This window comes from Amblyraja radiata, chromosome 31 (assembly GCF_010909765.2).
Source record: "Amblyraja radiata isolate CabotCenter1 chromosome 31, sAmbRad1.1.pri, whole genome shotgun sequence".
NCBI lineage: Eukaryota > Metazoa > Chordata > Chondrichthyes > Rajiformes > Rajidae > Amblyraja > Amblyraja radiata.
Window position 1 is genome coordinate 9,477,815 of NC_045986.1, and position 14,204 is coordinate 9,492,018.

The 14,204-nt window shown below is 50.3% G+C and overlaps 1 protein-coding gene across 1 annotated transcript in view; it reads left to right on the plus strand.

The window, feature by feature from the left end:
• Positions 1 to 380: 380 nt before the first annotated feature.
• Positions 381 to 14,204, plus strand: part of casz1 (castor zinc finger 1) — a gene marked incomplete at its 5' end in the record, with an annotated part of 109,909 nt that continues 96,085 nt past the window's right edge. The window contains 2 exons of the mRNA XM_033048510.1: positions 381 to 909; positions 7,431 to 8,247. Of these exons, the coding sequence (XP_032904401.1) occupies positions 381 to 909; positions 7,431 to 8,247 (1,346 nt within the window). The remainder of the gene's footprint in view (positions 910 to 7,430; positions 8,248 to 14,204) is intronic.

A 14,204-nucleotide genomic window follows, 5' to 3' on the forward strand; every position in this document is an offset into this window, starting at 1 on the left:
CGAAGGGCCTGTTTCTCTAAACTAAACTAAAAAGTCTCAAGTCTTGCTTCCTAACAAATTTCCTTTTGAAAGTCCAGACTGGCTTGTTTGCACGATCACTACAGACAGTAACTTCAAGATCATAAACACAGAGCTACATAAATATGTTTATCCTCACGTACCCCGTTGTGTTAGATTCTCGTTACTCTATATCGGGGCTCCTTGATCTGTTGACCATCTGCTGGTGGGACCAGCATCTCTCTATTGACACCATCTCAACTTCACCTGTCTCTTTGATATATGCGAGTACAGTTGTTAGTTTGTCTGGCTTGATGGAAATTGCTCTCTGATATTTCTAATGTTTCTTTTTTCTCGTTTGCAATCTGAAGGTGGAATGAAATTCATGCATTGAGATCACCTCAGGAAGACCCAAGATGGCTGCCAAGCGGAAGGGCGGCCTGAAACTGAACGCTATCTGCGCCAAGCTGAGCCGCCAGGTCGTCTACGACTGCGCGGCGGAGCAGGCCGAGGTAGGCCCCAAGCCTCCGGAGAGTCTCCACGGCGACGGGCCGCCCCACGGCGAGCAGGAAGGGGAGGCCGAGGGCATCGACGGGCTGCAGGACGTCCAGAGGCTGGAGGAAGACAAGAAGAGGAGGGAGGCCATCGAGAAGTGGGTGAATGGGGAGTACACGGACGAGCACGGCGAGGAAAGGCTGGTCAAGACCGCGGACGGCAACTTCTTCTCGACCGAAGGGGTGTACATGCTTCAGCCCAAGGGCTGCAGCGAGGAGGAGGATGTGGACGGAGCTCAGGAATCGCTGGATGGAAGCTTCGTGGATGACAGGGACTCGGAGGAAGTGGGGCCAAAGGAGGAAGGGGACAACTCCTCCAGTGAGGCCAGCATTCGACAGCACAGCATCGCCTCCTCAGGTGAGCCCCAGAAACAGCCAGCCCATAGCGGGCTGCTCATATATATCCCCCTTCTAGACTTTAGAGATACAGCATGGAAACTAGGCCCTACGGCCGAAGGCTTTAGTGAAACTCAACGATTACTATCAACATAACATGGGGAATCGTTCATCAGTCTTTAGACTTTACAGACACAGTGTGGAAACAGGCCCATTGGCCCACCGAGTCCGCACCGACCAGTGATCATCCTGAATATAAGCACTGTTCTACACACTAGGAACAATTTACAATTTTTACCAAACCCCATTAACCTACAAACCTGTAAATCTACGCAGGTCACGGGGAGATGGTACAAACTCCGTTCAAGTGGCACCCGTAGTCAGGATCGAACCTGGGTCTCTGGTGCTGTAAGGCAGCAACTCTACCGCTGCACCACTGTGCTGCCCTAATCTGCTCAGAATGAGGGGGGATTTAGTCGAGCTTGCCAATTGAAAGAAAAAGTAAGGAAAATTCCAATAGTATACCGAAAGAAAAATCCCGTAATTAATTTCCTCCCATTATTGTGTGAGATGTTGGGAGTGAGAACTAAATTCTCCATTAGCCCTCACGACCAAAAATACAACACAATCATGTCAGTGCGTTGAACACCTCTTCAATTCAAGAAAATACACAAAGCCTGAAGAAGGGTCTCGACACGAACCTCACCCATTCCTTCTCTCCAGAAATGCTGTCTGTCCCGCTGAGTTACTCCAGCATTTTGTGACTACCTTGGATTTAAACCTGCATCTGAAGTTCTTTTTTACACAAATACACAAAGTGCTGGAGTAACTCAGCGGTTCAGGCCGCATCCCTGGAGAACATGGATAGGTGACGTTTCGGATCGGGACCCTCCTTCAGACTGATTGTAGGAGGGGAGAGAGAAACCTGGAGGAGGGGTGAGGGGAAGGACAAAGCCTGGCGAGTGATAGGTGGATACGGGTGGGAGGGGAAGGGGTTGGACTAAGGCCTGAGATGTAAGGACAGTAGGTGTGAGATAAGGAGCTGAGTAGAGAAGTGGCGTGAAATGGGACGCCAGAGGAAGGGACACAGGTGTAAGGGGATAGTGGGAAGGAGTAAAGAAAGGGGTAACGGTAGGGGAAGAGAGAGGGGGAGTAGGTTAGTTACCTGACACCAGAGAATTCAATGTTCATACTCTTGGGTTGTAAGGTACCCAAGCGGAGTGTGAGGTGCTGTCCCTACAGTTTGCATTTGGCCTCACACTGACAACTCACCAACTCTGCTCCCCCATCCCCACTCCCCCCCCCCCCTCCCCCCCACCCCCAGGGTTGATCAGTGTCCCTCTTGAATGTAAAAAAGTCGCAGGGTGGCACAGTAGCGCAGCTGTAGAGTTGCTGCCTTACTGCGCCAGAGTCCCAGGTTCGATCCTGACTATGGGTGCTGTATGTTCACAGTTTCTACGTTCCCCCCGTAACCTGCGTGAGTTTTCTCCAGGAAGTCCCGATTCCCTCACGCACTCAAAAGACGTACAGGTTTGTCGGCTAATTGGCTTGGTATAAATGTAAATCGTCCCTAACGTGTGTAGGATACTGTTGGTGTACGGGGATCGCTGGGCGGCGCGGACTCGATGGGCTGAAGGGCCTGTTTCCGCGCTGTAAGCTCTAAACTAAACTAACATGAAGTGTCATTTGCAGTCACTTTGATGAAAATGTGCATTTGAAGGTTTCAAGTCGAGCTGTGGCCAGGTCCACTCTGCATGGAGGAATTTGCTGGCTTTAAGTGCAAAGATTAGAGTACTTCACTTAATGCTACAGTGACACTATCTCCTGAACGGGCTTCTGATATTGAAATCTGGATTTATCTAAAGCCAGGGAATGACATCATCGGGAAGAAATATGATAAGGTCAAAACATTTTTACACTATTTTTAAAGTAAGATTATCTGACACTCTGTCAGAACTAATTATTCTTGCTGATTTCAAGCCTTATGAGGCCAAGAGTCTTGCACGCTTCAGACTGTGCACTGGTCTCAGTGTCCCATGGACAAGATCTTTGGTTATTTTCGAAAGATAATCACTCAACAGATTCTGAGCAGATGCAGGAGTTTCCACAGCACCCTTGTTTTTGTGCTATGCCTGATGCCATCACTGTCAGGAGCCGGGAACTGCAGACGCTGGTTTACACCGAAGACAGACGCAAAGTGCTGGAGTAACTCAGCGGGACAGGCAGCATCTCTGGAGAAAAAGGAATAGGTGACGTTTCGGGTTTGGGTGGAGAGGATGTTTCCACTAGGACTAGAGGTCATAGCCTCAGAATTAAAGGATGTTCTTTTAGGAAGGAGATGAGGAGGAATTTCTTTAGCCAGAGGGTGGTGAATCTGTGGAATTCTTTGCCACAGAAGGCTGTGGAGGCCAAGTCAGCGGATATTTTAAAGACAGAGATAGATAGGTTCTTGATTAGTATGGGTGTCAGAGGTTATGGGGAGAAGGCAGGAGAATAGGGTTAGGAGGGAGAGATAGATCAGCCATGATTGAATGGCGGAGTAGACTTGATGGGCCGAATGGCCTAATTCTACTCCTATCACTTATGAAACCGTTCTCTCAGTCTAAAGAGGGGTCTATTCATTTTCTCCATCATGCTGCCTGGCCCGTTGAGTTACTCTGGTATTTTGTGTCTGTCTGAGGAGCAGTCTTATTGGGTGTTGCATTCTGTCGAGCTTCTGCCTCTGTGACAATCCCGTTCCTCAGCCTCCCATCTTTAAACAGAGGTACAGCGGGTAGAGCCACTGCCTCACGGCACCAGAGTCCCGGGGTTCGATCCTGACCTCGGTTGCTGTCCACGTGTGGAGCTTGCATGTTCCCCCTGTGACCGCGTGCGTTTCTTCCGGGAGCTCTCCCCACATCACAAAGACGTGCAGGTTTGTAGGTTAATTATGTTATTCCACCCCCTTCCTAAAGCTACGTCCCATCTTTTTATTCTGAGGATGTGCCCTCTGGTTCTGGACTCTGCCACTGGTGAAAACATCCTTTTCTTTAGACTTTAGAGACACATCGCGAAAAGAGGCCCTTCGGTCATCGAGTCCATGCTGACCAACGATCACGAGTACACTAGCACTATCCTACACACTAGGGACAATTTACAGTTTTTTTCCCCCCCAAAGCCAAGTAACCTACAAACCTGTACATCTTTGGGATGTGGGAGGAAACCGGAGCACCCAGAGAAAACCCACAAGGTCACAGGGAGAACGTACAAACTCCGTACAGACAGCACAGGATCGAACCCAGGTCTCTGGTGCTGTAAAGGCAACAACTCTACCGCTGCCCCACCGTGCCACCCTCTCCACATCCACTCTCTCCAGGCTTTTCAATTGGACTTTGTGCGACTTTGTACGGCTGGTGATGTTTGAGATGCCCCGTGGAGAGGTCCACCCACCAGTGGTGTGGTGCTGCCCCTTTCTCCATCTCACGCCCTCATTCAAGGGGACCCTGGTGTGATAGAACGGGTTGACACGGAGCCAATTGCAACGGCAATATCCACAGTGTGATTTGAGCTGCTTTTGACTTGAGCACTTTACTGAGAAACCTGGGCGTCACGGTGGCGCAGCGGTAGAGTTGCTGCCTTACAGCGCCAGAGACCCGGGTTCGATCCTGACAACGGGTGATGTTGGTACGGAGTTTGTATGTTTAGGTTTACGTTTAGATTTATTAATGTCGCGTGTACCAAGTTACGGAGAAAAACATGCTATCTAAACAGATCAGATATACCATACATAGATACAATCATGTCAAACTCACGTTCTCCCTGTGACCGCGTGGGTTTTCTCCGGGTGCTCTGGCTTCCTCCAACATTCCAAGGACGTACAGGTTTGTAGGTTAATTGGCTTTGATAAAACGTATAAAATGCCCCTAGTGTGTAGGATAGTGCTCGTGTACGTTTCGTTATTGTCACGTGTTACAGTTCAGCAAGTCTATCCCCGTACTGTAAGCACAATCCCCCAGTTAGTGCAGAATGCACAGAACAGCCCACTGAGTCCATAAGCAAGAGGCGCCATTTTTGGGCGCCATTTTACAGTCCCGGTGCGCCCGGCCACAAAGGCCCGTTGCAGCAGCCGCCGCCATTCCTCTCCTCGCCCTGCCCTCGTTCCCCACAGCCGACATCGAGGGTGCGGAAGGTAAGACCCCCCCCCCCCCCTCCCCCGGTTCATTTCACCGGGCCTTTTGTCCAGCGTCCACCATCATCGCCATCTCCCTCTACCCTCTCCCCGTTACCCGATCCACGGGGCCAGCAGGGGCCAGCCGGGACGATGGGCCTCCAACAAGCTACAGCAAAGCTCAGTGTCGCACAACACCTCATGCCTTGACTTCCACGCACAGTGGGACATTTCCCGCACTGGGCAATATAGCCTCTTCACCAGTCAGCGTAATCTCAAGTCCTCTCTCGAAGCCGTTCAAGCTCATGGCTACAGCAACGCTAGGAATTCCCACAAACTAAAGGCTCAGTCCCCAGGGCTACCAGGACAAAGATTCATGAGTGGTTTAAAACATCGCCACATGTATTTTCTTCTTCATTTTGCTGAGCACTTGTTCCTGTATGGTGTAAAACTGCAGGAGATAAATGTACAAATAAAGACACAAAGTGCTGGAGTAACTCAGCGGGTCAGGCAGCATCTTTGGAGAGCATGGATAGGCAACGTTTCAGGTCGTGACCCTTCTTTCAGTCCTGAAATGTCACCTATCCGTGACCTCTAGAGATGCTGCCTGACCCACTGGGTTACCCCAGCACTTTGTGTCTCTTTTGGTAAACCAGCATCTGCAGTTCCTTGTCCTTCTGGAGATGAACGTAGACATGTTGACCTGGGTGGCCATGTAACCGGTGGGATGTTTCACAGTGTCGGCACGGTGGCGCAGCGGTAGAGTTGCTGCCTTACAGCGCCAGAGACCCAGGTTTGATCCACACTACAATGCTGTTTGCATGTTCTCCCTGTGACCACATGGGTTTTCTCCAGGTGCTCTGGTTTCCTCCCACATTGCAAAGACGTGAAGGTTTATAGGTTAATTAGCTTCTGTAAACTGTCCCTAGTGTGTAGGGTAGAACTAGTGTGGATGGGAGATGATTGTTCGACACAGACTCGGTGGACCAAGGGGTCTGTTTACATGCTGCCTCAAAACTAATCCAAATTTAACCTGTTTCCGTGCTGTGTCTCTAAACCAAACTAAATTCAACCAAAGTTATTGAGACAAATAGCAGCAATGGCAGCTGAGCTTAGCTAGATCACAAAGCAGACATGATCTTTGTGAATGGGAGAGTAGCATGGGGAAGAGGGCCGAGTGGCCTCCTTCTGTGCTTAAGTTGTAGTTGCGATCATGAGAGATAGTAAGATGCAACTGACCTGCCAAGAAAACCTGTCACAGTCTGAAGAAGGGTTCTGACCCCATTCCTTCTCTCCAGAGATGCTGCCTGTCCTGCTGAGTTACTCCAGCATTTTGTCCCTATATTTGTTGTAAGCCAGCAGCTGCAGTTCCTTCCTACACATTTTGTCTTCCAGCCCAATTGTATTTAATTAATTATTTTTAGAAAGACCCGACCTCTATTGCCCTTGAGAAGGTGATGGGGAGCTGCCTTCTTGAAACGCTGCCATCCTGGTGGTGAAGGGGGCTCCCTTTAGACTTTAGAGATACAGCACGGAAACAGGCCCACCGAGTCTGTGCCGACCAGTGATCATTCCATAAGCTCGCACTATCCTACACACTAGGGGCAATTTACAATTTAACCAAAGCCAATTAACCTGCAAGCCTTTATCGTGTGGGAGGAAACCGGAGCACTCGGGAAAAACCCACGCAGTCACAGAGAGAACGTACAAACTCCGTACAGACAGCACCCGTAGACAGGATGGAACCCGGTTCTCTGGCGCGGTGAGGCAGCAACTCTACCGCTGCGCCACCGTGCCGGGCTAACTGGACTATTAAAGGAGCTCTCGTAACTGGCCTCCCATTTGGGCCGAGTTACCGGATTTAAACTCAGCGGCGGTGAAGATCCAGTGGTATCTCTCCAAGCCAGGGCGTCGCACTAGCATAGAGACCAAAGGGCACCTTCCTGAGAAAAAAAAAAACAAGTAGCCGCACAAACTCACAAAAACAAAACTGCAAAGCAAACAATTCCATTGCTTTATTAGTTAGAGTAGGAGTTATCAGAATGCTAGAGAATGGAAACCCCCTCCACCCACTATCGCCCCTCAAAATGTGCTCTTATATAACAAGTTAGTCAATAAAGACTAGACACCAGCAGAGGAGATGACTTTGCACATATTAAGTGGGGCTCTGAGTCAAATACCTTTATGAAAACTTTGTTTAATGTACTGAGAAGCCATTGACTAGAACATTTAGTGAAATTGATTTTCCTGACATTGATGAACTCCCTTTATTTTGGCCCTATATTAATTACTTTTTACAAATTAATTTAGCAGTCGTAAAACTTAAGAGCTGTGCAGAATGTTCCTGAAATGTTTAACTCTTCGCTGCCCCTCGCCTTCCTTCTCGCCGCCCGCAGGGGAAGCCTCCACTCTCCACGACTACGCCGCCTCCACCATGAACGAGTTCCTGGGGATGTTCGGCTACGACGACCAAAACGTGCGGGACGAGCTGGCGAAGAAGATCAGCTTCGACAAGTTGAACGCCTCTACCTCAGAGCCCTTCCCCGCGTCCTCTCCGGGCGAGGACCCCCTGGCCAGGCGAGCTCGCAACTCCAAGTACGAGGCGTGCATTCGGAAACTCAAGGCCGGCGAGCAGCTCCCCCGGCCGCTCCCCAGCGTCAAGGTGGAGGAGCTGGCGGCGCGGGGGGCGCTGCCGGGGAAGGAGGTCCACCCGGTGGGAGTCCAGGACATTCCGCTGCGCCGCGAGGTGAAGATAACGCCCATCCCCTGCCCGCCCGGACTCCTGCACCAGGCCCAGGGTCTGGCCCCCAGGGCCTCCAAGTACGACTACTTCATCCAGAAGCTGAAGACGGGGGAGAGCATCAGGCCGCAGAACGGCAACACCTACAAGCGGCCGTCCAAGTACGACCTGGAGAACGTCAAGTACCTGCACCTCTTCCGGCCCGGCGAAGGGGACCCCAATATGGGGGGGGCCATCGCCTTCAAGACGGGCAAGGTGGGCCGCCCCTCCAAGTACGACGTCAAGAACATCCAGAAGCTGGCGGTGGTGAAGGCCCCCACCAACACGGCGGCCACCCCACTCTCGGGCACCACCTGCCCCCCGCCCACCGGCTCCCACTCACCCGCCTCAGTCGGCTTCGGCGGCCCCGACCTCCTCAAGTCCAGCTTCTCCCGCACCGACTCCATCACCACCGGGACCGTCTCCACCGTCAAGTAAGAGCTCTCATTCCATCCCCCGTCTTTGTTTCACCAGGCGGTAGAGTCGCTGCCTCACAGCGCCACAGACCCGGGTACGACCCTGACCTCGGGCGCTGTCTGTGCGGAGTTTGCACGTTCTCCCCGTGACCCACGTGGGATTCCTCCGGGTGCTCCGGTTTACCTCCCACATCCCAAAGACGTGCGGGTTTATAGGATAACTGGCTTGTGTAAATTGTCACTGGTGTGTAGGGTGGAACTAGTATACGGGTGATCATTGGTCAGCGTGATGGGCTGAAGGGCCAAAACTAAGTTTGGAGCAAAATCCAGGACTTGTATGAAGGGGGTGAATCTGCTGCTTTGAGGTTGGGGACACAATTCCCGTTGCCCTGGTTACGAGGACGGAATGCAGAGAGTGGATCTCCCAGAGTTACGAATGGGGGCCATTGAGGGGGAGGTGTGAAAGTCCATGGGGGCAACGGGATCCAGAAAGACAGGCTTGCATTTCTGTAGTGACGTGCACATCCTTCAAGAGTCAAGAGTGTTTATTTATCATATGTCCCAGATAGAACAATTAAATTCTTAAGGGCCTGTCCCACTGTACGAGGTAATTCAAGAGTTCTCACGAGTTTTCCCCTGATTCGAACTTGGAGAATGTCCGTAGCGGGTCCGTAGGAGTTCGTGGATGTCTCGTAGCGGCCCATACGAGTAACGGTAGGTACTCGGGAAATCCGGTAAACTCGTGATTTTTTTTGCAACACTGTGAAAAATGTCCACGAGTAGAAATATACTCGTGATGAAAAAAATGGTTACTTTTTACTCGTACGAGCCGCTACGAGACATCCACGGACTCCTACGGACCCGCTATGCACATTCTCCAAGTTCGAATCAGGGGAAATCTCGGGAGAAGTCTTGAATTACATCGTACAGTGGGACAGGCCCTTAAAGGGTCTGTTCCACTGTATGAGCTAATTCAAGAGTTCTCCCGAGTTTCCCCTGATTCGAACTCAGAGAATTACGGTAATGGCCGTTCGTAGGTACTCGGGGCTCTCGTGGAAATTTTTCAACATGTTGAAAAAACTTCACGAGCTTACTGCGTTTCCCGAGTACCTGCTGTTAGCGTTACGAGCTGGTAAGAGACGTCCCAAGCTCCGACGTACCCGCTACGTACATTCTACGTACTTACCACGAGTTTGATTTTTTTTTTTAACTCGGGAGAGCTCTTGGGTAAACTCGTATAGTGGGACAGGCCCTTTACTTGCAGCAGCGCGACAGAATATGTCACTGTTCCAGATCACTGACTAAACCCAGGAGTGGGAGCACTGGGTAACGCTGGAAATACAGCAACCATTTTGCACGCAGCAAGATCTCACAGAGACCAGACTGTTTCATTGACATTGGCTGAGAGCTTGGAATTCACCACGATATTGGCTCAACTAAGCACTAAGCCACCAAGAACTGAAGTGATAGACAAAAGTGCTGGAGAAACTCAGCGGGTGCAGCAGCATCTATGGAGCGAAGGAAATAGGCAACATTTTGGGCCAAAACCCTTCTTCAGACTGATGTAGGGTGGAGGGGAGTGGGAGGTGGGGGGGGCGGGGAGAAGAAAGGAAAAAGGAAGAGAGGAGGAGCCCGATGGCTGAGGGAGAGCTAAGAAGGGAGAGCTATGACTTGAGAATTAAGGGACTGAAGTTTAGGGGTAACATGAGGGGGAACTTCTTTACTCAGAGAGTGGTAGCTGTGTGGAATGAGCTTCCAGTGAAGGTGGTGGAGGCAGGTTCGTTTTTATCATTTAAAAATAAATTGGATAGTTATATGGATGGGAAAGGAATGGAGGGTTATGGTCTGAGCGCAGGTATATGGGACTAGGGGAGATTATGTGTTCGGCACGGACTAGAGGGGTCGAGATGGCCTGTTTCCGTGCTGTAATTGTTATATGGTTATATGGTTATATGGTTAAGGGGAGGAGACAGCAAGGGCTACCGGAAATTGGAGAATTCAATGTTTATGCCGCTAGGGTGCAGACTGCCCAAGCGAAATATGAGGTGCTGCTCCTACAATTTCCGGTGGTGCTCACTCTGGCCATGGAGGAGGCCCAGGACAGAGAGGTCAGATTCGGAATGGGAGGAAGAGTTAAAGTTTGTCTACCTTCGATTTTCCAGCATCTGCAGTTCCTTCTTAAGAACTGAGGGGGTCCCGGCATGTGGGAAGTGAGGGGGGGGGGGGGGGGGGGGGGTGGGGGGGGGGGGGTGTAGAAGGGATGAGCACCTTTTGAAAATTAGTCGGCAGCTATGCGGCAACTCTTTGGTGTACGTTGTATGCAAAAACAAAGACTTTCACTGTACCGAGGTATGCACGGCAATGAAGCATCATCATCATCATCGATTCTCTCGAAACAGTCCCGTCCACAAGAGGGTATGACATTGCATCCAAAGGTGGTCCTTAGGGGACATGGCAATGTGGACGCTGAGATGTTCCCGCTGGTGGGAGAATAAGACCATGAGACACAGGAGCAGAATTAGGCCATTCGGCCCATCGAGTCTCCTCCGCCATTCAAGCATGGCTGATCTATCTTTCCCTCTCAACCCCATTCTCCTGCCTTCTCCCCGTAACCCCTGACACCCATACTAATCAAGAACCTGTCAACCTACGCTTTCAAAATGAATTTGACAGATTCACCACCCTCCTCCTCATCTCCATTCTAAAGGTATGTCCTTTTATTCTGAGGCTTTTTCCGTGCTGTATCTCTAAACTAATCTTTTAACCATGTCCACTTTGAGATTCTCTGAGAATGAAGGGGTATCACATTGAAACGTGCCGGTTAAAGAAAGGCAAATAATAAGAATGGATGTGGGGAGGATTTCCACTAGTGGGAGAGTCTAGGACCAGATGTGGCCTCACCAATATCTTATACAACTGCAACATGACCTCACAACATCCAATACTCAATACACTGACTGATGAAGGCCAATGTGCCAAAAGATCATTGTGTTCAGTTCTGGGCACCATGTTATAGGAAAGATCTTGTCAAGCTGGGAAGGGTGCTGAGAAGATTTAGGAGGATGTTGCCAGGACTTGAGGGCCTGAGCTATCAGTAGAGGTTGAGCAGGCTGGGACTCTATTCCTTGGAGCGCAGGAGGATGAGGGGTGATCTTATAGAAGTGCATAAAATCATGTGAGGAATAGATTGGTTGGATGTCTTGCCCGGAGTAGGGGAATCGAGAACCAGAGGACATAGGTTTAAGGTGAGGGGGGACAGATTTGATAGGAACATGAGAGGTAACTTTTTCACACAAAGTGTGGTGGGTGTGTGGAACGAGCTGCCGGAGGCAGGTACAATCGTAATGTTTAAGAAACATTTAGACAGGTACATGGATAGGACAGGTTTAGAGGGACATGGGCCAAACACAGGCTGGTGGGACTAGTGTAGATGGGGCATTTTGGCCTGTGTGGGCAAGTTGGGCCGAAGAGCCTTGTTTCCATGCCATAGACTCGATGACCATGACTATATCTCTTCACAAGGTGATTAATCCAAGCATTGAAACAATGAGCAAGGGCGATACCATGGGAGTGCAAGCTAACATCAAGATCTGGGCTACCAGTTATCCCAGCGGTCGGCAACCTGTGGCCCACGGGCCGGATCTGGCCCGTAACCCGAAATCATCCGGCCCGCAGGCGTATTTTTTTTTTTGCAATTCGTTTTCGCGACCTGGGAACTGCAGCCAGACCAGGGGACGAGAGCTAATCTGGGAACTGCAGCTCGTCCCAGGGCACGCAGGCGACCTGGGAACTGCAGAAAACGAATTGGAAAACACGTGAAAAACAATGCGAAAAACAACATCAAGTGTCACACTGTGGCGATAGATGCGGCCCGCCATCCGCTCACACACACGGGTCCCGGCCCCTATGCAGAACTAGGTTGACAACCCCTGATCTATCCCGAGTCAGGGAGTTGGAATGTGACAGCGGGCAGCCGAGTGAGACACACCAGTGTGATCATCAGCATGGACAGCAAACAAAGGTGTGCACCAATAATTTGTAGAACATCAGTGTGTGTATGCGTCACTGTGCAAAATAATTTCAATCATATTGTATTCAAAATGAATGAGCCTATTATACTGGAAATTGGTTTTCATCTCGAAGCACAGAGTCCATTTTATTTTAGGCTGCGCTCTGATTACATTAATAATGATCTTAACCTTTCCACACAGGCAGAGGGAGACAGGTTGATTCTGCTGCTCTCTCCATTTGTTCAGGTGCAACATTGCTGGCTGCGTTTCTGTGCGTTTCTCTTGATTATTCCATTAATGTAAGGCAGGGAAAATAAATAGACTAAACAGACGGGGACGGAAGAATGTTCCCATCTCCACAGCGCCCTGACTTGACGTCCGTAAATTGCTCTGCATCCCTTTTTGGAAAATGCAGCGTCTGCTGCAGCAAATGTTACAGGGGATGGAGCAGCCAAAGACACAGTGGCATGGTGGCACAGCGGTAGAGTCACTGCCTTACAGCACTAGCAGCGCCAGAGTCCCGGGTTCGATCCTGACAACAGGTGCTGTCCGTACAGAGTTTGTACGTTCTCCCCGTGACATAGAAATATAGAAAATAGGTGCAGGAGTAGGCCATTCGGCCCTTCGAGCCTGCACCGCCATTCAATATGATCATGGCTGATCATCCAACTCAGTATCCCATCCCTGCCTTCTCTCCATACCCCCTGATCCCCTTAGCCACAAGGGCCACATCTAACTCCCTCTTAAATATAGCCAATGGACTGGCCTCAACTACCGTCTGTGGCAGAGAATTCCACAGATTCACGACTCTCCCCGCGGATTTTCTCCAAGATCTTCAAACCTCCACACTCCAAAGATGTACGGGTTATTTTTAGGTTAATCGGCTTGGTATAAATGTAAATTGTCCCCAGGATGGTGTTAATGTGTGGGGATCGCTGGTCGGTGCGGACTCGATGGGTCGAAGGGCCTGTTTCTGCGCTGTCTGGAAAGAGCATTGCCAAGAGTGGCGGTTGAAGCATTGGTGGCATTTAAAAGACTTTTGGATAGGTACAAGGATATGCAGCGAATGGAGAGATATGGATTATGTGCAGGCTGATATGTGATGGTCTTGGCATCATGCAGGGCACAGACATTGTGGGCCGGGTTTGTGCTGCACTGTTCCATGTTCCATGTTTGTTCTGCTGATGTTGGTCGAAGGATTAAAATTGATCAGGACAGAGCTCAGAGTTTCCCTGCTCTTCCTCGAGGATCTCTTAAACTCCACCAGGCGAGGGTTGGATTTAACATTCCACCCAAAAGGCAGGCCTTCATACTGCGGTGGAACATCAAGCCAAATGTAGTGTTCAGGTCTCTGGGCTGGGAGCTGTGGAGAGACTTTGCCTGAGTCACAACCAGCTTCATTGACTCAGCTCATCTCCCCACAGCCGCTGCCTAACCCGCTGAGGATTTCCGGCATTCTTGGTTTTCATTGTCAGATTTCTGTCAGCTGCAGTATTTTGCTGCTTTTGGACTTTAGGCTTTACAGATACAGTGCGGAAACAAGCCCTTCAGCCCACAGAGTCCACGCCGACCAGCGATCATCCCATACACTAAGACTACCCTATACACGAGGGACTATTTTATCAAAGCCAATTAACCTACAAACCTGCATGCCTTTGGAGTGTGGGAGGAAACTCGAGAACCCACGTGATCACACTCGTACAAACTCTGTACAGACAGCACCCCTAGTCAGGATTAAACCCGGGTCCCTGGCGATGTAAGGCAGCAGCTCTACCACTACGCCACCTTGTCGCCTACTGAGCTATTGTGCTTAGTTATGCAGTGGGTTTCTGAAACAAAGGAAATGCTTAAACAGGGACATTCTGAGTCATGTTCCATGCGAGGCTGCTGGCTTGAGTAGGTAACTCAAGAACATCAGAGATGTGCCTGGGCCTAGTGTACCTTGGCTAAACTGGAGATACCTGT